Source organism: Coregonus lavaretus (assembly GCF_964263955.1).
Source record: "Coregonus lavaretus genome assembly, contig: HAP1_SCAFFOLD_694, whole genome shotgun sequence".
Classification (NCBI taxonomy): Eukaryota; Metazoa; Chordata; class Actinopteri; order Salmoniformes; family Salmonidae; genus Coregonus; species Coregonus lavaretus.
In genome coordinates, this window is record NW_028160776.1 from 202879 (window position 1) to 227609 (window position 24731).

Sequence of the window (24731 nt, forward strand, 5' to 3'; positions counted from 1 at the left end):
CGACCACCGGTGGCTTGTCGAGGCCCAGCTCCTCCATGTCCTTGACGTTCATGTCAGATTTGGACCTTGCCAGTCAAGGGTTTATCCCAATTGTGTTTGGCTTCCACTACGCAAGCTGGGATAGCTGTGAGAAATTAAATGACTGGAACAGTGCGAGAGGGGAGTTTCCTCTCTGCTCTGACACCCCCCACAGAGTCTGGTCCCTGCCCGTTTCCTGAAATCAATGAGCGAATATCTGTCATCCCACATCGATGCCCCGCTAAGGGCGGCAGAGGGCCGAGCTGCTTGTCCCCTTCTTGTCCCCCATCCTCTGGGCCCTGGAAAAGTGGGTGAAAGTCCTCGGGGTAGCCATCCAAGACGTCGGCCCATGGGTCTGCGAGGCTATGTCAACGCTCGAGTTAAGAGTGGGAGATTAACCACGTTGGGCTGCTTTGCGCATGACCGGGGGTCGTCGAACGCTGCTTCCATGTGTTTGAGACCCGGGCAGATGACACACATGTTGTCCAATATGGTAGCCCCGCATGTTCACGGGTGCGCCGGTAGGGGCCTTGCTCGGTACCTCTTGGGCCGAGCTAGCAGGTTCAATGGCTCCAAATAACAGCTAATTCGAGAACAAAGTGAAACGTAACTACCGTTCGCCACTTGGGCTAGTAGGCTAGCGAGTTAGCACAGTGCTGGCCGGAGAAGCGAATCCTTTTAACAATGTGAAAGCAGCTAGCGTTCGCCACGAGGGCTAGCATCATGGCTAGCCAAAGGAAGCTAGCGCTTTGTTGGTCTTGCGATGAACAAAAGTGTGCCTCTCGACTGATAAGCAGTGACGCTAGGATGATCAGTCTGGTCAACACCGGTAGTGGGTTGAACTAAATGAGAAAGCGAACTAGTAATTCTACCCTTCCAGGTAGAAAAGCTAGTCTGTAGGATAGCTGGCCTTGTGGCGAGCTAGCCAAGTCTCCTTAGCTAGCTGTGTGATGCTAGCTACAACAGGAGACGAAGGAAGAAAAAGCGGTGAAGCAAATTCATTTAGCATTTTAGTCATTTAGCAGAAGCTCTTATCCGGAGCGACTTACAGGAGCAATTAGGGTTAAGTGCCTTGCTCAAGGGCACATCGACAGATTTTTCACCTAGGGCTTTCCTTTAGGTAAAGTCACCCAACACAAAAGACGGATGGCCCTGCGCTCGGCGGCGTAACCTTACCGGCACACCTTTGAACAGTTAAAACAGGAAAACAGATCAAGCCGTGCTGAGGAGAGCTAGGTAGAACCCTTCTGTGAGGAAGAGAGGTGAGAATGATCAGAGGAGAGGGGGGTGGCTCTTTAGTATGAGGGGAGGGGCTCCCTCATTCGCCACTCGACCTGTCTGTCTCTGACAGACGTGTATGATTGGTCCTTCAAGCTACTTAGGAAATTCTGGTGAATCCCACAGATGTCGAAATGAATAATTGAAAGAGAACTCAAATTAACTAATCAACTTAGGTGCTGAATACTATCTTGAGATACATGCACAAATAACTAAAACTACTATGGTAAAAGTCAATGGAAAACGGTTCTGCAGCTCAGGCTAGGATGAACCCCTTAACAACATGATGGTCCCCTATCCTGCAGTCGAATAACCAAAGCGCTCTCTAGTGGCCTCTTGGGTGGAATGTGATTTATATTTTTCATAATTAATAAACATTCATTTTTTAAATGCAGAGAATCTGATGTTTCTATGTCAAGCGGTTTTGTTATATTTCAGTCATCTGTGATGTATATAAAGTGTATTATTGGGATGCAAACTCAAAATGTAATACATTTCACCTCTATATCTGACATGGTAAAGGTGTCTTATTGTTTTAAGCTCATAGCCATGTGTGTGAGGTGTTTGTTTAAGACCCTGATTTAGCCCCTTGGCCTGTAGTAGTTGTACTGATCTAGGATCCGTTTTGTATTTTAAATCATAATGAATAAGAGAAGGGACCTGAACCTAGATTAACATTCCTACTCTCAGACGCTTTGTGGATATGGGCTCTGGTCCGTCCGTCACTCTGGTCCGTCCGTCACTCTGGTCCGTCCGTCACTCTGGTCCGTCCGTCACTCTGGTCCGTCCGTCACTCTGGTCCGTCCGTCACTCTGGTCCGTCCTGGTGTACTGAGGGAGCTGTCAGTCATGTCAGTTCTAGGCCCTCACCTGATTGAACTAATCAACAGCTGAATGTTGAGCAGATTAGTTGAATCAGGTGTGCTTGGGGCCGGGCTACAACTATAATGTGTAACATTAGGGCTACTCAAGGAATGTGTGTATCACTTGTCTTTGTCTTCCTGTGCTCCAGTCTTGTCCACTAGTCCACTCTGGGCTCTCAGTGCCTGGCTGCTGGCTGAGATGAAGCTGATCCAGTGCTGCAGATCCTCAGGGTAGTCGGGACACTCCACCTGAACAAACACACAGAGAAGAAGACTGAGTGATCTCCCATGCATCAAAGGCCCATCATATCCCCCCCCCCCACCTCTCCTCTCTCCTTCCTCTCCTCCCTCTCCTCTCCTCTCCTCTCTCCTCCCTCTCCTCTCTCCTTCCTCTCCCCCCTCCTCCCTCCTCTCCTCTCTCCTTCCTCTCCCCCCTCTCCTCTCTCCTTCCTCTCCCCCCTCTCCTCTCCTCCCTCTCCACTCTCCTTCCTCTCCTCTCCCTCCTCCCTCTCCTTCCTCTCCTCTCCTTCCTCTCCTCCCTCCTTCCTCTCCTCTCTCCTTCCTCTCCTCTCTCCTTTCCTCTCTCCTTCCTCTCCTCTCCTCTCTCCTTCCTCTCCTCTCCTCTCCCTCTCTCCTCTCCTCCCCTCCCTCTCCTTCCTCTCTCTCCTCCTTCACCTCTCATCTCTCCTTCCTCTCCTCTCCTCTCCTCTCCCCTCTCTCCTCCTTCACCTCTCCTTCCTCTCCTCTCTCCTTCCTCTCCCCTCTCCTTCCTCTCCTCTCTCCTTCCTCTCCTCTCTCTCCTCTCTCCTCCCTCTCCCGCTTCTCCTCCCTCTCCTCTCCTCTCCTCTCCTCCCTCTCCTCCCTCTCCTCCCGTCCTCCCGTCCTCCCTCACCTCCCTTCCTCTCCTACCTTCCGCTTGCAGAGCAGCTGTAGGATGCTCTCAGGGTTGCTACGGAGAACGTTCTGTCTGCATAGCATCACCGCGGAGATGAACCCGTCGCCCTGGGAGACAAACCGCTGCTCCACGAAGAATGACTTGTCGTCCCATGCCACGATGCGGGTGCGCAAGTCGAATGCTTCCCCGAAGGCCAGCGAGCGTCGGTAGCGAATGGTGGAGGCCCCGACCACCATAGTGGCCCCCAGGGTCCGCAGCGCTTTACAGATCCCGTTACGCATGTAATGGTGGAACCTGGAGGAGGAGGGAACGAGTACAGACATCACCGGATGCACATACGTACATCTGAGGGATTCTCATGAAACCAGTTTTTAAAATGTCTGCAGCAAATTGAGTTACAAAACCATGATGCATCTGCAAAAAAATCAACTATCATTCTGAGAACTAAGATGTGTAGTTTTAGTTTTAGGGAAAGTGTCTTACCTGATTTTTTGTACATTTTCACCACTAATTCTTATTACCAAAATGCATACGGATTAAATGCGGAAGTATTTTATACAATTTTACTTTAGAAAAACCTAACCCTTTGAATAAAACACAAAATATGGTACTGTAGTTTGTCCATAAATCATAAAAATTGTGAAGTTGTTTACATTCAAATATGTTTATTACATAAAAACACACCCACGATGCATTATCTAGAGCAGGGATCCTTAAAACTATTTCAGCTCCATACCCAAATGAGACATTGACCGTCCTCCCCTGACCCAAATCGTCCTCCATTAACCCAAAGAAGAAAGTGTGTGTGATTATAGATGTATTCTCATAACTCAGGACCCACCTGCCCAGGGAACTCTGGGAACCCTGGTTTAGAGGAGCAGTCCACAGGTTAAAGTTCATTTATTCGCTTATATACCTTAAAACACCCCCTTTACCCCACTTGGCCTTCTCACTACCGAAATGGCTAAAACGCTAAATTGGGAAAAAGTCAGAGTACCATTACCGTAGCAACATGGAGGCATGAATGGGCTTTAGTGATGTAGACAATCTTTGCGGGTTAATAATGGCTGTCTCCTTTTATTTGATTGATTGAGCTATGGGCCTCATTACCGTCCTTTTTAGGTCCGTTTCGGTAATGAGAACCTTAATTTCGGTAATGATAATAAGCTAATTCTAATGTATAGTCAATGGGTGTGCTATGCTGGTAACTTTATGTATTTACTTGGACCACGCCTTAAACATACTGTATAGATTTTTTGTAAAACAACAGTTATTTGATTAAGTTTGAAATATGGGGTTTATAAACAGTAATATAATAAACCCCATTTATTTTACTTAAAGTCACAATTGGCAGTTTGTGTTTCGGCAAAGAGCAACGCTACCACTGAAAGGAGAATATCCTCCATTTTGACGTGTCCCTGATTTCAAACTTACCTATACTGTTGTTAATAATATCCCAAGGCAGTTTTTGGTACATATCTCACGTATTTTGAAACGTGTAGACATATTGTGTCATGCCGTTTGCCCATAGGATCCCATTCAATCCAGAAATACATCTAAAATACCTTAAAACCCCAAATATCCACGTCCACCAATATTACCTGTATTACCTTGGATAGATATATTTTATTACAAATAAAACAGAAATACCTTATCTACATAAGTATTCAGACCCTTTGCTATGAGACTTGAAATTCAGCTCAGGTGCATCCTGTTTCCATTGATCATCCTTGAGATGTTTCTACAACTTGATTGGAGTCCACCTGTGGTAAATTCAATTGATTGGACATGATTTGGAAAGGCACACACCCGTCTATATAAAAAGGTCCCCACAGTTGACAGTGGATGTCAGAGCAAAAACCAAGCCATGAGGTCGAAGGAATTGTCCATAGAGCTCCGAGACAGGATTGTGTCGAGGCAGGGTACCAAAACATTTATTCAGCATTGAAGGTCCCCAAGAACACAGTGGCCTCCATCATTCTTAAATGGAAGAAGTTTGGCACCACCAAGACTCTTCCTAGAGCTGGCCGCCCGGCCAAACTGAGCTCCAGAGTTCCTCTGTGGAGATGGGAGAACCTTCCAGAAGGACCAGCATCCCTGCAGCACTCCACCAATCAGGCCTTTATGGTAGTGGCCAGACAGAAGCCACTCCTCAGTAAAAGGCACATGACAGCCAGCTTGGCTTCAGGCCAAGTCTCTGAATGTCCTTGAGTGGCCCAGCCAGAGCCTGGACTTGAACCCGATCGAACATCTCTGGAGAGACCTGAAAATAGCTGTGCAGCGAAGCTCCCCATCCAACCTGACAGAGCTTGAGAGGATCTGCAGAGAAGAATGGGAGAAACTGTCCAAATATAGGTGTACCAAGCTTGTAGCGTCATACCCAAGAAGACTTGAGGCTGTAATCGCTGCCAAAGGTGCTTCAACAAAGTACTGAGTAAAGGGTCTGAATACTTATGTAAATGTAAATGTCAATGAGCTTGAGGCCTTGATCTGCCCCTACTTAGATGGTAATGTGCTGTGGCAACCTTCGCTCTCTCTCTCCCGCTACTCTCTCCTCTTCCATCCTATCATCTCTTCCCTCTGCTAAATCCTTCTCCCTCCGATCTCCTGATTCTGCCTCCTCAACCCTCCTCTCCTCCCTTTCTGCATCTTTTGACTCTCTATGTCCCCTATCCTCCCGGCCGGCTCGGTCCTCCCCTCCTGCTCCGTTGCTTGACGACTCATTGCGAGCTCACAGAAAAGGGCTCCGGGCAGCCGAGCGGAAATGGAGGAAAACTAGACTCCCTGCGGACCTGTCATCTTTTCACTCCCTCCTCTCTACATTCTCTTCCTCTGTTTCTGCTGCTACAGCCACTTTCTACCACTCTAAATTTCAAGCCTCTGCCTCTAACCCTAGGAAGCTCTTTGCCACCTTCTCCTCCCTGCTGAATCCTCCTCCTCCCCCTCCCTGTGGATGACTTCGTCAACCATTTTGAAAAGAAGGTCGACGACATTCTATCCTCATTTATTAAGTCAAATGACACCGCTGGTCCTGCTCACGCTGCCCTACCCTATGCTTTGACTTCTTTCTCCCCTCTCTCTCCAGATGAAATCTTGCGACTTGTGACGGCCGGCTGCCCAACAACCTGCCCGCTTGACCCTATCCCCTCCTCTCTTCTCCAGCCCATTTCCGGAGACCTTCTCCCTTACCTCACCTCGCTCATCAACTCATCCTTGACCGCTGGCCATGTCCCTTCCGTCTTCAAGAGAGCGAGAATTGCACCCCTCCTCAAAAAAACCTACACTCGATCCCTCCGATGTCAACAACTACAGACCAGTATCCCTTCTTTATTTTCTCTCCAAAACTCTTGAGCGTGCCGTCTCTAGCCAACTCTCCTGCTATCTCTCTCAGAATGACCTTCTTGATCCAAACCAGTCAGGTTTCAAGACTGGTCATTCAACTGAGACTGCTCTTCTCTATGTCACAGAGGCTCTCCGCACTGCTAAAGCTAACTCTCTCTCCTCTGCTCTTATCCTTCTAGACCTATCTGCTGCCTTTGATACTGTGAACCATCAGATCCTCCTCTCCACCCTCTCCGAGCTGGGCATCTCCAGCGCTGCTCACTCTTGGATTCCGTCCTAACTGACAGGTCGCTCCTACCAGGTGGCGTGGCGAGAATCTGTCTCCGCACTACGTGCTCTCACCACTGGTGTCCCCCAGGGCTCAGTTCTAGGCCCTCTCCTATTCTCTCTATACACCAAGTAACTTGGCTCTGTCATATCCTCACATGGTCTCTCCTATCATTGCTACGCAGACGACACACAATTAATTTTCTCCTTTCCCCCTTCTGATAACCAGGTGGCGAATCGCATCTCTGCATGTCTGGCAGACATATCAGAGTGGATGTCGGATCACCACCTCAAGCTGAACCTCGGCAAGACAGAGCTGCTCTTCCTCCCGGGGAAGGACTGCCCGTTCCATGATCTCGCCATCACGGTTGACAACTCCGTTGTGTCCTCCTCCCAGAGTGCAAAGAACCTTGGCGTGACCCTGGACAACACCCTGTCATTCTCCGCTAACATCAAAGCGGTGACCCGATCCTGCAGGTTCATGCTCTGCAACATTCGCAGAGTACGACCCTACCTTACACAGAAAGCGGCACAGGTCCTAATCCAAGCACTTGTCATCTCCCGTCTGGATTACTGCAACTCGCTGTTGGCTGGGCTCCCTGCCTGTGCCATTAAACCCCTACAACTTATCCAGAACGCTGCAGCCCGTCTGGTGTTCAACCTTCCCAAGTTCTCTCATGTCACCCCGCTCCTCCGCCCACTCCACTGGCTTCCAGTTGAGGCTCGCATCTACTACAAGACCATGGTGCTTGCCTCCGGAGCTGTGAGGGGAACGGCACCTCCTTACCTTCAGGCTCTGATCAGACCCTACACCCAAACGAGGGCATTGCGTTCATCCACCTCTGGCCTGCTAGCCCCCCTACCTCTACGGAAGCACAGTTCCCGCTCAGCCCAGTCAAAACTGTTCGCTGCTCTGGCACCCCAATGGTGGAACAAGCTCCCTCACGATGCCAGGACAGCAGAGTCACTGACCACCTTCCGGAGACACTTGAAACCCTACCTCTAAGGAATACCTGGGATAGTATAAAAGTAATCCTTCTACCCCCCCACCCCCCTAAAAAAAAAGTGGTTGTCCCACTGGCTATCATAAGTTGAATGCACCAATTTGTAAGTCGCTCTGGATAAGAGCGTCTGCTAAATGACGTAAAATGTAAATGTAATATTTCAGTTTTTAAATAAAAATAAATAAAATAAAAAAACCTGGTTTTGCTTCGTCATTATGGTGTATTGTGTGTAAATTGATGAATTGAATCTATTTTAGAATAAGGCTGTAACACAACATGTGGAACAAGGCAAATGGTCTGAATACTTTCCTCATCAATCTACACACAATACACCATAATGACAAAGCCAAAACAGTTTGTTTTTTTAAGAAGATTTAAAAAAAAAAAACATTAATATCACATTTACATAAGTATTCAGACCCTTTACTCAGTACTCTGTTGAAGCACCTTTGGTAGCGATTACAGCCTCGACTCTTCTTGGGTAGAAACATCTCAAGGATGATCAATGGAAACAGGATGCACCTGAGCTCAATTATCGAGTCTCATAGCAAAGGGTCTGAACACTTATGTAAATGAGGTATTTATTTTTATTTTTATAAATGCGCGAACATTTCTACAAACCTGTTTTAACTTTGTCATTATGGGGTATTGTGTGTAAATTGACGAGGAAAACAATTAATTTAATCTATTATTGAATAAGGCTGTAACGTAACAAAATGTGGACAAAGGGAAGGGGTCTGAATACATTCCGAATGCACTACCAGTCAAACGTTTGGACACACCTACTCATTCAAGGGTTTTTCTTTATTTTTACTATTTTCTACATTGTAGAATAATACTGAAGACATCAAAACGATGACATAACACATATAGAATCATGTAGTAACCAAAAAAAAGTGTTAAACAAATCAAAATATATTTTATATTTGAGATTCTTCAAAGTAGCCACCCTTTGCCTTGATGACAGCTTTGCACACTCTTGGCATTCTCTCAACCAGCTTCACCTGGAATGCTTTTTCAACAGTCTTGAAGGAGTTCCCACATAAGAATCTCAAATACAAAATATATTTTGATTTGTTTAACACTTTTTTGGTTACTACATCCAAACTTTTGACTGGTACTGTACACACACACACAATCTTTCTTGAGTCAATAAGTATTCAACCCCTTTGTTATGACAAGCCTAAATAAGTTCAGGAGTAAAGATTTGTTTAACAAGTCACATAATAAAGTTGCATGGACTCACTCTGTGTGCAATAATAGTGTTTAACATGATTTTTGTATGACTACCTCATCTCTACCCCACACATACAATTATCTGTAAGGTCCCTCAGTCGAGCAGTGAATTTCAAACACAGATTCAACCAAAAAGACCAGGGAGGTTTTCCAATGGGTCGCAAAGAGCACCTATTGGTAGATGGGTAATTTTTTTTAAATAAGCAGACACTGAATATCCCTTTGAGCATGGTGGAGTTATTAATTACACTTTGGATGGTGTATCAATACACCCAGTCACTACAAAGATACAGGCGTCCTCCATAACTCTGTTGCCGGAGAGGAAGGAAACCGCTCAGGGATTTCACCATGAGGCCAATGGTGACTTTAAAACAGTTACAGAGTTTAATGGCTGTGGTAGCAGAAGACTGAGGATGGATCAACAACATTGTAGTTATTCCACAATACTAACCTAAATGACAGAGTGAAAAGAAGGAAGCCTGTACAGAATAACAGTTTTCCAAATCATGCATCCTTTTTGCAATAAGGCCCTTAGGACTGACCCCCATTTAGTCGACTGGTCGATTGTTCGGTTGATAGGCTGTTGGTCGACCACAATTTATTTTTAAATCGAGCAGTCGCAAATATCTATATATATATTTTTTATGGCACACCTGTCTGATTCACGCCTGTCTGATTCACACCTGTCGGATTCACGCCTGTCTGATTCACGCCTGTCTGATTCACACCTGTCTGATTTCTCGCCTGTCTGATTCACGCCTGTCTGATTCACGCCTGTCTGATTCACGCCTGTCTCAGTGGACTAATCCATTGCGGAGGCCACAGGGATCACCAGTCTCACCAGTAGTACATTTACCGTTAATTACCATCTTTTCCAATCTACAATGTTTGCTTGGTTACGGTAATTTCTGTTAATGCATTCAATATATTATTATTATTCCAGTCTTCTACCGTTTTCTGTCGGAGTGGACGGCACAACCTAGGCTACGCTTGTGGGGACCAAGGCTTGGTTTATTTCCATTTACAAGTTGTCAATGTATTCATTGTAGCGCTCCTGTCAATGTTGAGTAATGACGCGCATTAATTATGTATAGAAGTAGTCCTAGGCTACCTGGCCTGTGTATTAATGTGGAGCTTCTCAAAGTAATTTTTTCTTCACCTCGAAACAGCAAGTAAACAAAGTCTGTTTTTACATCCATTGAGAATGACAATAGTTCCTCAACGTAGCCTATTTGAAAAATCTTTCCAGCTCTCTCTCCTTCGATAACCACTTAGCATGAAAGGGGAAAAAATGTCATGCTCTGATCTGGTGGAAACGTCATTAAAAAAAAGCCTACCTGATTACTTCTTATCCCTTGTGCAAACAGCCTCCAGCTGTGTCCGTCTGTCCGGAGCTCACTGGTGCAGGGAAAAACTCTGAGGACCCAGAATATTTTATACAATGTTGCAAGTTTGGTAGCGGAAGCTTCAGGCCAGACTCAAGTTAATTGTTGATAGAATGTTTCAAGTTCCTTGCAGACTGGCCATGCATAGCCAATGTGATTTATAGGATATTTATTTTTATTTAGGATATTTTCTACCTGTTATTTTACATAGTTGGCATTGGCAATATTAGTTACTTTTAGAATTTTGATTAACCACATGATGATTTTGAGACACAAATACTTATTATAAAATAAACTGTTCCACGAAAATGTCCATATGAAAATCCTAACTAGCACGTAGATCAGTATAAATGGTAAGATAACTTGGCACTCCAAATGGAAAAGGACCCCTGGTGTAGACTATTACCTACAGGCAACTTCAGGAGCGTAACGGCAGAATCTGGCCAGCGGCAGCGGGAGGAGGGGGGTCGGGAGGAGGGGGGTCGGGAGGAGGGGGGTCGGGAGGAGGGGGGTCGGGAGGAGGAGGGTCTGGAGGAAGAGGGTCGGGAGGAAGAGGGTCGGGAGGAGGAGGGTCGGGAATAGTTAATTTTTTTCCTTCTTCTGGTTAAGCTATCTTGATCTTTGGTTCCCTCTTGAGTCATTTGTGTGTCTTAATTATTCATTCACAGTGTGCTTAAATCATCAGACAAGCTCAGAAGCCTACATATGGTTGATTTTATTAAAACACAGGTGTGTCTATATAAGGAAAAATACACGTTTAAAACGTCGACCAATCGACCAAGATTTATTTCATCGGGGACAGCCCTAAAAGCACTTAAGTAAAACTGCTAAAAATGTGGCAAAGAAATTAACGTTATGTCCTGCATACCAAGTGTTATGTTTGGGGAAAATCCAACACAACACATCACTGAGTACCACTCTTCATATTGTCAAGCACGGTGGTGGCTGCATCATGTTATGGGTATGAGAACAATGAGAAGTGTTGCTTTAGTAGTCGTGGAAATTGTGGTAAAATGTATAATATCTGACGAGAATAATAATAATGAAATAGATCAGCACAAATTCTAATCTCAGTGAATCCGGCCCACTGCTCTTTCACCTCTATCTATCCTAAAACATACAAAACACTTCAATATGTTTTTAAAGTAAAGCAGTAAAGTGGCCCAGTAAAACAGGCCTGTGTTCGTGTGTTCGTCTAACCTGGCGAAGTCACACTCCCGGAGGTATCTGGCGTTGTTCATGTGACCCATATAGTCCAGGTCATGAGGTAGGACCCTCCCAGGAACACTCTGCTCTGCCAGGACGTCCCAGACCGGGGGTTGAAACCAGGCCTGCACCACCACCACCACCCCCCGCAGGAAGTACCAGACATCCAGACAGGAGAAGAGCAGCAGCAGCAGGCCCCCCAGAGCACACAGCAACATCTCCCTGGAGGGGGGGGAAGAGGTAGAGTTACACTACAGCAACATCTCCCTGGAGGGGGGGGGGAAGAGGTAGAGTTACACTACAGCAACATCTCCCTGGAGGGGGGGGGAAGAGGTAGAGTTACACTACAGCAACATCTCCCTGGAGGGGGGGGGAAGAGGTAGAGTTACACTACAGCAACATCTCCCTGGAGGGGGGGGGAAGAGGTAGAGTTACACTACAGCAACATCTCTCTGGAGGGGAGGGGTGGAGGAGAGAGAGAAAGGGTTTCAATTTCCAGGAGAACAGAAGAAAAGTCACAGATAAAGTAAATACAAAAATCTAACTGGTTTATGACAAGTTGCAACAGGGAGACAACACCAGAACGGAAACAGAGAAAATATATATATATATTATATCCTAATCAGACAGTACCAAATGTTCTGTAAACACCAGCTAGGCCCTTCATATCCTAATCAGACAGTACCAAATGTTCTGTAAACACCAGCTAGGCCCTTCATATCCTAATCAGACAGTACCAAATGTTCTGTAAACACCAGCTAGGCCCTTCATATCCTAATCAGACAGCACCAAATGTTCTGTAAACACCAGCTAGGCCCTTCATATCCTAATCAGACAGCACCAAATGTTCTGTAAACACCAGCTAGGCCCTTCATATCCTAATCAGACAGTACCAAATGTTCTGTAAACACCAGCTAGGCCCTTAATATCCTAATCAGACAGTACCAAATGTTCTGTAAACACCAGCTAGGTCCTTCATATCCTAATCAGACAGTACCAAATGTTCTGTAAACACCAGCCAGGCCCTTCATATCCTAATCAGACAGCACCAAATGTTCTGTAAACACCAGCTAGGCCCTTCATTTCCTAATCAGACAGTACCAAATGTTCTGTAAACACCAGCTAGGCCCTTCATATCCTAATCAGACAGTACCAAATGTTCTGTAAACACCAGCCAGGCCCTTCATATCCTAATCAGACAGTACCAAATGTTCTGTAAACACCAGCTAGGCCCTTCATATCCTAATCAGACAGTACCAAATGTTCTGTAAACACCAGCTAGGCCCTTCATATCCTAATCAGACAGCACCAAATGTTCTGTAAACACCAGCCAGGCCCTTCATATCCTAATCAGACAGCACCAAATGTTCTGTAAACACCAGCTAGGCCCTTCATATCCTAATCAGACAGTACCAAATGTTCTGTAAACACCAGCCAGGCCCTTCATATCCTAATCAGACAGTACCAAATGTTTTGTAAACACCAGCCAGGCCCTTCATATCCTAATCAGACAGCACCAAATGTTCTGTAAACACCAGCCAGGCCCTTCATATCCTAATCAGACAGTACCAAATGTTCTGTAAACACCAGCTAGGCCCTTCAAATCCTAATCAGACAGCACCAAATGTTCTGTAAACACCAGCTAGGCCCTTCATATCCTAATCAGACAGTACCAAATGTTCTGTAAACACCAGCTAGGCCCTTCATATCCTAATCAGACAGTACCAAATGTTCTGTAAACACCAGCTAGGCCCTTCATATCCTAATCAGACAGTACCAAATGTTCTGTAAACACCAGCTAGGCCCTTCAAATCCTAATCAGACAGCACCAAATGTTCTGTAAACACCAGCTAGGCCCTTCATATCCTAATCAGACAGTACCAAATGTTCTGTAAACACCAGCTAGGCCCTTCATATCCTAATCAGACAGTACCAAATGTTCTGTAAACACCAGCTAGGCCCTTCATATCCTAATCAGACAGTACCAAATGTTCTGTAAACACCAGCTAGGCCCTTCATATCCTAATCAGACAGTACCAAATGTTCTGTAAACACCAGCTAGGCCCTTCATATCCTAATCAGACAGCAACAAATGTTCTGTAAACACCAGCTAGGGTTAAAGAGAACAGGAGAGAGGGGAGAGAGACAGACAGGTGTTACACTAGACCAGTTCAGGAGCATCTCTCTCACATGTCAGGTTTCACTTTAGGGAGGGAAAGACAGGGCCATGCCTCTGGTTTCACTGGCCTTGTTCTATGGGACTTCAGGAAATTAACTATATACTTTTTTTGTAGGTTCTGTTATGCATTTCCCTTTGAATTCAGCTAGCCGGTTCATCAGCCTCAGACACTATCCTGTTAAAGTAGCTTGCTAGCCAGAATCCGACTAGACGGTCATTACACGAAACGCGGCTACGCCATGATCAGGACAGCGCGGCGCGAGATATAGCTCGGAAAACGTGCCTCAATCCAGGGATGGGAGATGGCAGTGTACAAAGGGGAGTTGGTCCCCCCTTTGCTGCTATAACAGCCTCCACTATTCTGGGAAGGCTTTCCACTAGATGTTGGAACATTGCTGCAGGGACTTGCTTCCATTCAGCCACAAGAGCATTAGTGAGGTCGGCACTGATGTTGGGAGATTAGGCCTGGCTCGCAGTCGGCGTTCCAATTCATTCCAAAGGTGTTCGATGGGGTTGAAGTCAGGGCTCTGTGCAGGCCAGTCAAGTTCTTCCACACTGATCTCGACAAATCATTTCTGTATGGACCTCGCTTTGTGCACGGGGGCATTGTCATGCTGAAACAGGAAAGGGCCTTCCCCAAACTGTTGCCACAAAGTTGGAAGCACAGAATCGTGCTTCCAACTCTGGAACTAAGGGGCCTAACCCGAACCATGAAAAACTGCCCCAGACAATTATTCCTCCTCCACCAAACTTCACAGTTGGCACTATGCATTCGAGCAGGTAGCGTTCTCCTGGCATCCGCCAAACCCAGATTCTTCCGTCGGACTGCCAGATGGTGAAGTGTGTTTCATCACTCCAGAGAACGCGTTTCCACTGCTCCAGAGTCCAATGGCGGAGAGCTTTACACCACTCCAGCCGACGCTTGGCATTGCGCATGGTGATCTTAGGCTTGTGTGTGGCTGCTCGGCCATGGAAACCCATTTCATGAAGCTCCCTGACGAACAGTTCTTGTGCTTCCAGAGGCAGTTTGGAACTCGGTAGTGAATGTTGCAACCAAGGACAGACGATTTTTAAGCGCTACACGCTTCAGTACTCTGCGGTCCCTTTCTGTGAGCTTGTGTGGCCTTCCACTTCGCGGCTAAGCCGTTGTTGCACCTAGACGTTTCCACTTCACAATAACAGCACTTACAGTTGTCCGGGGCAGCTCTAGCAGGGCAGAAATGTGACGAACTGACTTGTTGGAAAGGTGGCATCCTACGACGGTGCCACGTTGAAAGTCACTGAGCTCTTCAGTACGGGCCATTCTACTGCCAATGATTGCATGGCTGTGTGCTCCATTTTATACACCTGTCAGCAGCGGGTGTGGCTGAAATAGCTGAATCCACTAATTTGAAGGGTCCACATACTTTTATATACAGTACCAGTCAAAAGTTTGAACACACATACTCATTCAAGGGGGTGGCTACTTTGAAGAATCTCAAATATAAAATATACTTTGATTTGTTTAACACTGTTTTGGTTACTACATGATTCCATATGTGTTATTTCATAGTTTTGATGTCTTCGCTATTATTCTACAATGTAGAAAATAGTAAAAATAAAGAAAAACCCTGGAATGAGTAGGTGTGTCCAAACTTTTGACTGGTAGTGTATATAGTGTATTTCTGCTACTTTCTACGATGTATCCTGTTGCCTAGTCACTTTACCCTATAGCGCAATGTCGCCTATTCTCGGATGCTATTTACCTGAAACCGAAGTAAATTAATGTGGCTAAAAAGATTAGACACTTTTTACTGCCCATTGCATACCTGATTGTTTAGCTGAAGGTGTCCTATAACATTGTGCCAAGTGACAATTTTCTCTGTATTAACATATTTGATGCGTGGTCGGCTGCTGGACACAAATGGTTATCTAACCTCGGACACTTGGTCTCTAGTTTTCTGTTTTATTAATGCAACGTGTTCCTGGTTACAACGGTGATTTACACTGACCTGCTAAGGTTGACAGCTTCTCATATCAGGTCAATACCACACTGACCTGCTAAGGTTGACAGCTTCTCATATCAGGTCAATACCACACTGACCTGCTAAGGGTGACAGCTTCTCATATCAGGTCAATACTGCACTGACCTGCTAAGGGTGACAGCTTCTCATATCAGGTCAATACCACACTGACCTGCTAAGGTTGACAGCTTCTCATATCAGGTCAATACCACACTGACCTGCTAAGGTTGACAGCTTCTCATATCAGGTCAATACTGCACTGACCTGCTAAGGGTGACAGCTTCTCATATCAGGTCAATACCACACTGACCTGCTAAGGGTGACAGCTTCTCATATCAGGTCAATACTGCCATCTACTGGTCATTAAAGGTCAAACGTGTCTACTGCACCATGAATGGCATTTAAACAAGAGGGAATCAATGAAATCAAATGGAAATCATGTGTAATGCATCAAAGTAATGCATTGAATTCGTATTGGTTTAATGTGTCAACATTTATTGATCTTGAATCCATTTATTGATCTTGAATCGCATCACAATATCTGCATATGATTCCAAATCCGTCAGCTGAGAAACGCATTTTATCATTCCGCTAAGGATCTCTGTCTACCAGCAGGAAAACTAATTTCTTAATTTGATCCTCGTTGGCTTCCGTAGGTATGGGTGTCATGGAAACTAAATCAACAAATGCTTGCCTCCATGACCTAAATGGAGAGAGATTTGAGGTGATGAGTGAGGAGCGGGCAGGAGCCGGTCAGGGCGAGTTCATAATTGAAGAGCTTAAACTGGACATTTGGTCACATGTAGAAGTGAGGCCGTCTTTATATCACTAAATATGCACGTAGAGTCGTGAAATTGTGCATTTGTACTGTTGAATACAGTGCCTTCGGAAATACTTTTCCCGCATTTTGTTATGTTACAGACATATTCTAAAATGGATTACATCGTTTTTCCCCCTCATCAATCTACACACAATACCCCATAATGACAAAGCAAAAACAGGTTTTTAGAAATGTTTGCTAATTTAAAAAAAAATAAAACGGAAATTTCACATTTACACAAGTATTATGACCCTTTACTCAGTACTTTGTTGAAGTACCTTTGGCAGCGATTACAGCAACGAGTCTTCTTTGGTATGACGCTACAAGCTTGGCACACCTGTATTTGGGGAGTTTCTCCCATTCTTCTCTGCAGATCCTCTCAAGCTCTGTCAGGATGGATGGGGTGCGTCGCTGAACAGCTATTTTCAGGTCTCTCCAGAGATGTTTGATCCGGGCTCTGGCTGGGCCACTCAAGTCTGGGCTCTGGCTGGGCCACTCAAGGACATTCAGAAACTTGTCCCGAAGCCACTCCTGCATTGTCTTGGCTGCGTGCTTAGGGTCATTGTCCTGTTGGAAGGTGAACCTTCGCCTCAGTCTGAGGTCCTGAGCGCTCTGCAGCAGGTTTTCATCAAGGATCTCTCCGTTCATCTTTGCCTCAATCTTGACTAGTCTTCCAGTCCCTGCCGCTGAAAAACATCCCCACAGCATGATGCTGCCCCACCATGCTTCACCGTAGGGATGGTGCCAGGTTTCCTCCAGACGTGACACTTGGCATTCAGGCCAAATAGTTCAATCTTGGTTTAATCAGACCAGAGAAACTTGTTTATCATGGTCTGAGAGTCCTTTAGGTGCCTTTTTGGCAACCTCCAAGTGGGCTGTCATGTGCTTCCGCCTGGCCACTCCACCATAAAGGCCTGATTGGTGGAGTGCAGCAGAGATGGTTGTCCTTCTGGAAGGTTCTCCCATCTCCACAGAGGAACTCTGGAGCTCTGTCAGAGTGACCATCGGGTTCTTGGCCACCTACCTGACCAAGGCCCTTCTCCCCTAATTGCTCAGTTTGAACTCTTTATTTTATATACATTTGTAAAAATTTATAAAAACCTGTTTTGGCTTTGTCATTATAGGGTATTGTTTGTAGATTGATGAGGATTCTATATATTTTTATCAAAAGGTCAAGGGGCCTGAATACTTTCCGAATGCGCTGTACGTGCCCTGTCCGAGCATAGAAGACGTAACATTTTAACATGGAAATAGCTGTTCTATCATTCAGCCTACAGTAGCAGCCAATGTGTGGTGTTCAATGTAGGCCTTTTTTTTTTTTTTAAACATGCAGGGCTTGACATTAAGCTGTTTATCCACTTGTCCTTCAGACAAGGAGGTGACTGAAAATGTTAAGTTGTTTGATGCAAGAAACCCCTTTACAAAATAAAATGCATTATTCTGTACATATCTACCTCCATTTCCTCGTACCCCTGCACATCGACGCGGTACTGATACCCCGTGTATATAACCTAGCTATCATTGCTCATTGCGTATTTATTCCTCGTATTAGTATTTTTAAAAATGGTATTCTGCATTGTTTGGGAGGACCTGTAAGTAAGCATTTCAATGTTAGTCTACGCTTGTTTACGAAGCATGTGACAATTAAAATGTGACGTGACTAGAGAGAGAATGTAATGAACGTCTATTCGGATTATGGCTACCAGCTAACCAGCTAACCAGCTAACTAACTAACTAGCCAGGTCATTTGCTAAATCAGCAGTAGCGGTGTGTATAATCACCGGGGAAGCCAATCCAGAAAAATGTTCCATATTACAACGTATGTGTTGTGATCAATGTTCCCTCTAAGCGGCGAGTGCACCCTGGTACTGCTGCGCAGAAGAAATATCAGCCCGCGCAGAGAAGCACGAGATTTAACTTCACACTAAAGTTTCTAGTTTTCCCCCTTAGTTAACACGGTCAACGTTCCCCTCTACTGTGGGAATTGTGATCGAATCAATGCACTATTAGCCACTTTCAATGCAACATACCGAAACAAAACTAACTATGCAAGAGATTTTGTTGTAGGCAGAACGCATCAGTTGGATTCTATTGCATTGACACTCATGACTCAGCCCTACTCTACACAGACCGGTCCGGCATAACCAATCAGAGCTGCAGTAGGCCTATATGCAAATTGACTATTGCCATTTATGGAGCTGGTCCATTCACTTTGATCTGGACTGTGTTTACAGCATGAGCGGTCGTGAGTAGATGCGCTTGTTCTGAGATCAAAGCAAAAGTTGCATGTCCACAGCCTCTCAAGTGGTGCAGCAGTCTAAGTCACTGCATTCCAGTGCTAGTGGCGTCACTACAGACCCGGGTTCAATCCCAGGCTGTATCATAACCGGTGTGATCGGGAGTCCCACAGGGCGGCGCACAATTGGCCCAACGTCGTCCGGGACGAAAGTAGGCCGTCATTGTAAATAAAAATGTGTTCTTAACCGACTTGCCTAGTTAAATAAATGTAGCCACGTGTGCACATTTGTTCATATCCTCTGCTAGTTAGTGAGTTATTATCCCAGTTATAGATCATTTGTTCATATCCTTTGCTAGTTAATGAGTTATTAGCCCCGTTATAGATCATTTAGTTCATATCCTTAGCTAGTTAATGAGTTATTATCCCAGTTATAGATCATTTGTTCATATCCTTTGCTAGTTAGTGAGTTATTAGCCCAGTTATAGATCATTTGTAGTCAGCAATGGGGGAGTGATTGCTTCCTACAAGAGCTTTTTTTTGTCTTAAAGGGGCAGTGTTGTATTTTGAGATAGGCTTGAATAAACTAAGTAGCCAATAGGCAGAGGGTAGCATAATTTGTCTGATTCTCTGTAATAATGGTATGGGAATAATAATGCATTTTACTTTCTAAAGTGGTTTCTTGCATCAAACAACACAACATTTTCAGTCCCCTCCTTGTCTGAAGGACAAGTGGATAAACAGGTTAATGTCAAGCCCTGCATGTTTTTTTTCTCAAAGGTCTCATGGAATGTAGCCCTACATTGAACACCACACATTGGCTGCTACTGTAGGCTGAATGATAGAACAGCTATTTCCATGTTAAAATGTTATGTGATGCATTTTCTCCATAGTTGTTGATGGTAGGCCACTCTGGTAGTCCTACATTAGGATCAAATAGCCACAGTAGCCTACTTGGCCACTGTTAAAACTGTAATTTAAAACGGATACAGCCTCAGTGTTCACAGTAAACATGCGCTGGAAGTTGCACCGAATTTTCACAACATTCAAGTTCGCACTCAGCAGCCCTGAAATTTGCTCAATGGCCAAAAAAATTAGAGGGAACATTGGTTGTGATAATTGCGTTGTTAAGGTCGAGACAATAAGAAGACACAGTGGCAGAATAAATTCAACCACACCTTTGGTTCATTACAAAATGGAGATCAAGTCCACAAAGTATATTACATATAACAAACTGTTACATGACCTACAGCACGGTCAAGCAAGTTCATGTTTCCAACATTTTCTGACCACTAAACAACTATTGATTTAGAACCACAGAGAGTTACTGCAAGTCGCAAAGAAAACAGGAGCTGCCTCCACTATTCCAGCACCATTTCAACATCATCTAATCACCTCTGCTTAGTCTAATACAGTGACAACTAAAATCAATCAACGTAGGCTAAATATAATGTGGCTGTCCATGGTGGTGATTTATGTGCGTTTGTGTGTGCGTGCAAATAGAAAAAAATCATTTTTCAACCTTTTATAATAATAATAATAATAATAATAAGTGGTCCTCTGTAGCTCAGCTGGTAGAGCATGGCGCTTGTAACGCCAGGGTAGTGGGTTCGATCCCCGGGACCACCCATACACAAAAATGTATGCACGCATGACTGTAAGTCGCTTTGGATAAAAGCGTCTGCTAAATGGCATATTATTATTATTATAAGCCATTTAGCAGACGCTTTTATCCAAAGCGACTTACAGTCATGTGTGCATACATTTTTACGTATGGGTGGTCCCGGGGATCGAACCCACTACCCTGGCGTTACAAGCACTGTGCTCTACCAATTGCTCTACCACATGTAGTTTTGTTGCCCTAGGCTACCTGGCTACCTACTTGCTCGCTAGCCTAACTTCCTTTCATGGGCAATGATACACCAGGCCAGCTAGTTAACATTAGCATACTACCTCTAGCCACATGTTGAACTTCCATCCTCTCAGGCCAGGGGCACAATGAGAGCATGGCGTTTGCAACGCCAGGGTTGTGGGTTCGATTCCCAAGGGGGGCCAGTATGAAAAAATAAAAATAAAATAATGTATGCACTCACTAACTGTAAGTCGCTCTGGGTAAGAGCGTCTGCTAAATGACTAAAATGTAAATGTAAAAAAATGGGTGTCAACAATGTCATACTCTTTCTGACCAGACAGCATCAGATAGATCCGCTACACATACTGAGACAGAGGGGCGCTGGTTCGTTCGCTTTTCTACGGCGAGATATTTTTATTTTGTATATTTTTTTCTTGGTCAATTTTTTGGGGAAGCATGGCTTCCCTTGGCATCCATAAATACACGCCACACTGTAAACCATCAGCAGCGTGAACTACAAATGTAACTTTAAAATTAAACACTGAGCAGCAAATGTAATTGAATTACTAGCTAACTAGCGTTAGCTTGTTCAATAACGTTCAAGTACAGCCCAACGTTAGCCTGCTACCTCGGGTAATCTGCTGGCTAACTGTGTAGCTAACGCGTAGCTAGCTAAATTAGCTAGCTAGCTCAAAATGTGGTGTCAGGATTGTGTTCCCCTATCTTATTATGAAGTTGTCTTGTATATTTCTAGACAGATGTTAGAATGTAACAGAATGTCTTTCATTTTCATAATGAATAGCCAGTCAACTTACCTGGTTTTTATGGAGATGTGCTGCGCAGCGGAAGAAGCCGTTAACTGAGTCGCCAGTATTCTACCGGCAGCACAAACGATGACGTCAGTTGTATGGTAATGAGGAAATCTTCCAAATAAAAGCCCTCATTTCAAAACATTTCAATGTCGATAACTAATTCAAAATATATCGATTTTTTTTTTTATCAATGGCCACTTCTGTTGTGGCAACAAGGAAATGTAATTAGTAATTAGTAATTTATACCAATAATGAAAACGTTGACATTGGTATGTTGAGAATATTGGGGCTGTAGAGAACTTTTCTACCTGTCTCAGCTAAAGCGGGGTGGGAAATAAATCAGAAAGGTCTCTACTAACCAATTATGTGGTTTTTGGAGGGGGACTGTGTCGTCCATAACCAGCAGCACTTTGTTCTCAGTCCCCTCTATAGCTGCACTCAATGCATTATGGTGCTATAGGCTACCCAAATCACTGTAAGTGAGGACTTGGTGGACTGTATATTCTTTAGGTTTAACTGTATGTGTTCTCTCCCGTGTGCTGGTAAGGGCACAGATGACAGACAGGATTCCAGTTGAGGTGGTTTAATAATGCTGAATACGCACAGGCACGGAACAGCACCGCACAGTGTATATTGTATGGATGGGCCAAGGCACTTAGTGGTCTGGCAACTTGCTTCATTCAAAGTGTGTGTGTGTGTGTCTGCAAGTAAAGAGAGAAATTAAGATACAATAGTGAATGACAGAATACAATCTCCAATTCACATCTCTTATAAACAATTTGCATGGCTATAACATGACTATGATGACTTAACTCTATACAGGACCAGACAGAGCATTACAACATGACTGTGACTGACTGTGACTGCATTGTGACTGCACTGTGACTGACTGTGACTGCACTGTGACTGACTGTGACTGCACTGTGACTGACTGTGACTGACTGTGACTGACTGTGACTGCACTGTGACTGACTGTGACTGCACTAATTTGAGATCAAATGGATGCCCCTGCACGTGTACTACAAAGCATAGCACCATCATCTTCAGTACAGGGCTACAACTGCACAATGAACAGTGAAATACAATGTAATCCCCAAATAATGATGCACCATACACCTATACAATTACAGGGCATATAAACAATGCACTGGGGGGACATTATCCTTTACAAATACAGGGTTAAATGTCCGAAATGATATGACAACCAAACCAGAGCTAGCCAGCTCACAATAGCTAGCTCGCAGTATAAACTACAAATTAGCATAACCATAAATATGACATTATCGTCACAGAGAGTGCATCTTCAGACATAAACACCTGAAAGATATGAAATATGTACTTACATATCAACAAGGATGCACACTGGCCTTGGGTAACACCATGGAAACTAACTGGTGGGAAAACACAAGGATGGCTGGACCTTTCTCTCGCTTGACTTCTCTCCAGCTGATCTTCTTCTCTGAGCTGGAGCTCGTCCAGCATGCTCTGCTCCACTTCAGCGGTGCGCGGAGCTACAGCTCTGATATGATGAACTAACATTACTGATACGATTAAATACAAATACTTCACAGCCTTTTGTACAGCCACCCCTGAATTCACTATGTTAATTCACTCCTAAGAAAGTCAAGTTAAGTATTGAGCCTATCTTAACTCTTATTTACATATACATTTTACATTTTTAGTCATTTAGCAGACGCTCTTATCCAGAGCGACTTACAGGAGCAATTAGGGTTAAGTGCCTTGCTCAAGGGCACATCGATCGATTTTTCACCTAGTCGGCTCAGGGATTAGAACCAGCGACCTTTCAGTTACTGGCACAACGCTCTTAACCACTAATCTACCTGCCGCAACATTTTTGTACAGTCACGTTCATTTAGTTCAAGTAGACAGTTATCAATGTTTCTTTGCTATTGTCTTTAGTCATTCGAAGTGTACAGGCCTACATTTTGTAAAATAAATAAAAATCATGGTCCTGTTTTGCTCTAGTTTCATGAGGAGTCACCCTCACTAATCACTTGGCAAATTGTGCTGTTCTAGTGATATGTACAGTCGTGGTCAACAGTTTTGATAATGACACATTCATTTTCACAAATTCTGCTGCCTCAGTTATGATGGCAATTTGCATATACTCCAGAATGTTATGAAGAGTGATCAGATGAATTGCAAAGTCCCTCTTTGCCATGAAAATGAACTTAATCCCCCCAAAACATTTCCACTGCATTTCAGCCCTGCCACAAAGGACTAGCTGACATCATGTCAGTGATTCTCTCGTTAACACAGGTGAGAGTGTTGACGAGGACAAGGCTGGAGATCACTCTGTCATGCTGGTTGAGTTAGAATAACAGGCTGGAAGCTTTAAAAGGAGGGTGGTGCTTGAAATCATTGTTCTTCCTCTGTTAACCATGGTTACCTGCAAGGAAACACGTGCCGTCATCATTGCTTTGCACAAAAAGGGCTTCACAGGCAAGGATATTGCTGCTAGTAAGATTGCACCTAAATCAACCATTTATCAGATCATCAAGAACTTCAAAGAGAGAGGTTCAATTGTTGTGAAGAAGGCTTCAGGGTGCCCAAGAAAGTCCAGCAAGCGCCTGACCGTCTCCTAAAGTTGATTCAGCTGTGGGATCGGGGCACCACCAGTGCAGAGCTTGCTCAGGAATGGCAGCAGGCAGGTGTGAGTGCATCTGCACGCACAGTGAGGCGAAGACTTTTGGAGGATGGCCTGGTGTCAAGAAGGGCAGCGAGGAAGCCACTTCTCTCCAGGAAAAACATCAGGGACAGACTGATATTCTGCAAAAGGTACAGGGATTGGACTGCTGAAAAGTCATTTTCTCTGATTAATCCCCTTTCCGATTGTTTGGGGCATCCGGAAAGACAAGGTGAGTGCTACCATCAGTCCTGTGTCATGCCAACAGTAAAGCATCCTGAGACCATTCATGTGTGGGGTTGCTTCTCAGCCAAGGGAGTGGGCTCAATCACAATTTAGCCTAAGAACACAGCCATGAATAAAGAATGGTACCAACACATCCTCCGAGAGCAACTTCTCCCAACCATCCAAGAACAGTTTGGTGACGAACAATGCATTTTCCAGCATGATGGAGCACCTTGCCATAAGGCAAAAGTGATAACTAAGTGGCTCGGGGAACAAAACATCAACATTTTGGGTCCATGGCCAGGAAACTCCCCAGACCTTAATCCCATTGAGAACTTGTGGTCGATCCTCAAGAGGCGGGTGGACAAACAAAAACCCACAAATTCAGTCAGGATGTGGTCCAGAAGTTAATTGACAGCATGCCAGGGCGGATTGCAGAGGTCTTGAAAAAGAAGGATCAACAC

The 24731-nt window shown here is 44.7% G+C and overlaps 1 protein-coding gene across 1 annotated transcript; it reads right to left on the bottom strand.

Moving 5' to 3' along the window:
• Positions 1-1379: 1379 nt before the first annotated feature.
• LOC311121452 (protein THEM6-like) lies at positions 1380-21457 on the bottom strand. Its single transcript, XM_084195945.1, has 4 exons — positions 21399-21457; positions 11488-11715; positions 3068-3347; positions 1380-2407 (listed from the first exon to the last, which is right to left on the bottom strand). The coding sequence occupies exons 2-4, from the start codon at positions 11709-11711 to the stop codon at positions 2279-2281; spliced, it is 633 nt and encodes a 210-aa protein (XP_084052071.1). The 5' UTR covers positions 11712-11715; positions 21399-21457; the 3' UTR covers positions 1380-2278.
• Between the last annotated feature and the right edge of the window lie 3274 nt (positions 21458-24731).

Bases quoted from the DNA above. Each gene is read 5' to 3' on its own strand.
- LOC311121452 (XM_084195945.1), bottom strand. From the start codon at position 11,711: ATGTTGCTGTGTGCTCTGGGGGGCCTGCTGCTGCTGCTCTTCTCCTGT. The intron at 3,348-11,487 runs GTTAGACGAACA...CTCCTCCTCCAG, and splicing joins CGGGAGTGTGACTTCGCCAG to GTTCCACCATTACATGCGTA. The intron at 2,408-3,067 runs GTAGGAGAGGAA...GTGTTTGTTCAG, and splicing joins AGCTGCTCTGCAAGCGGAAG to GTGGAGTGTCCCGACTACCC.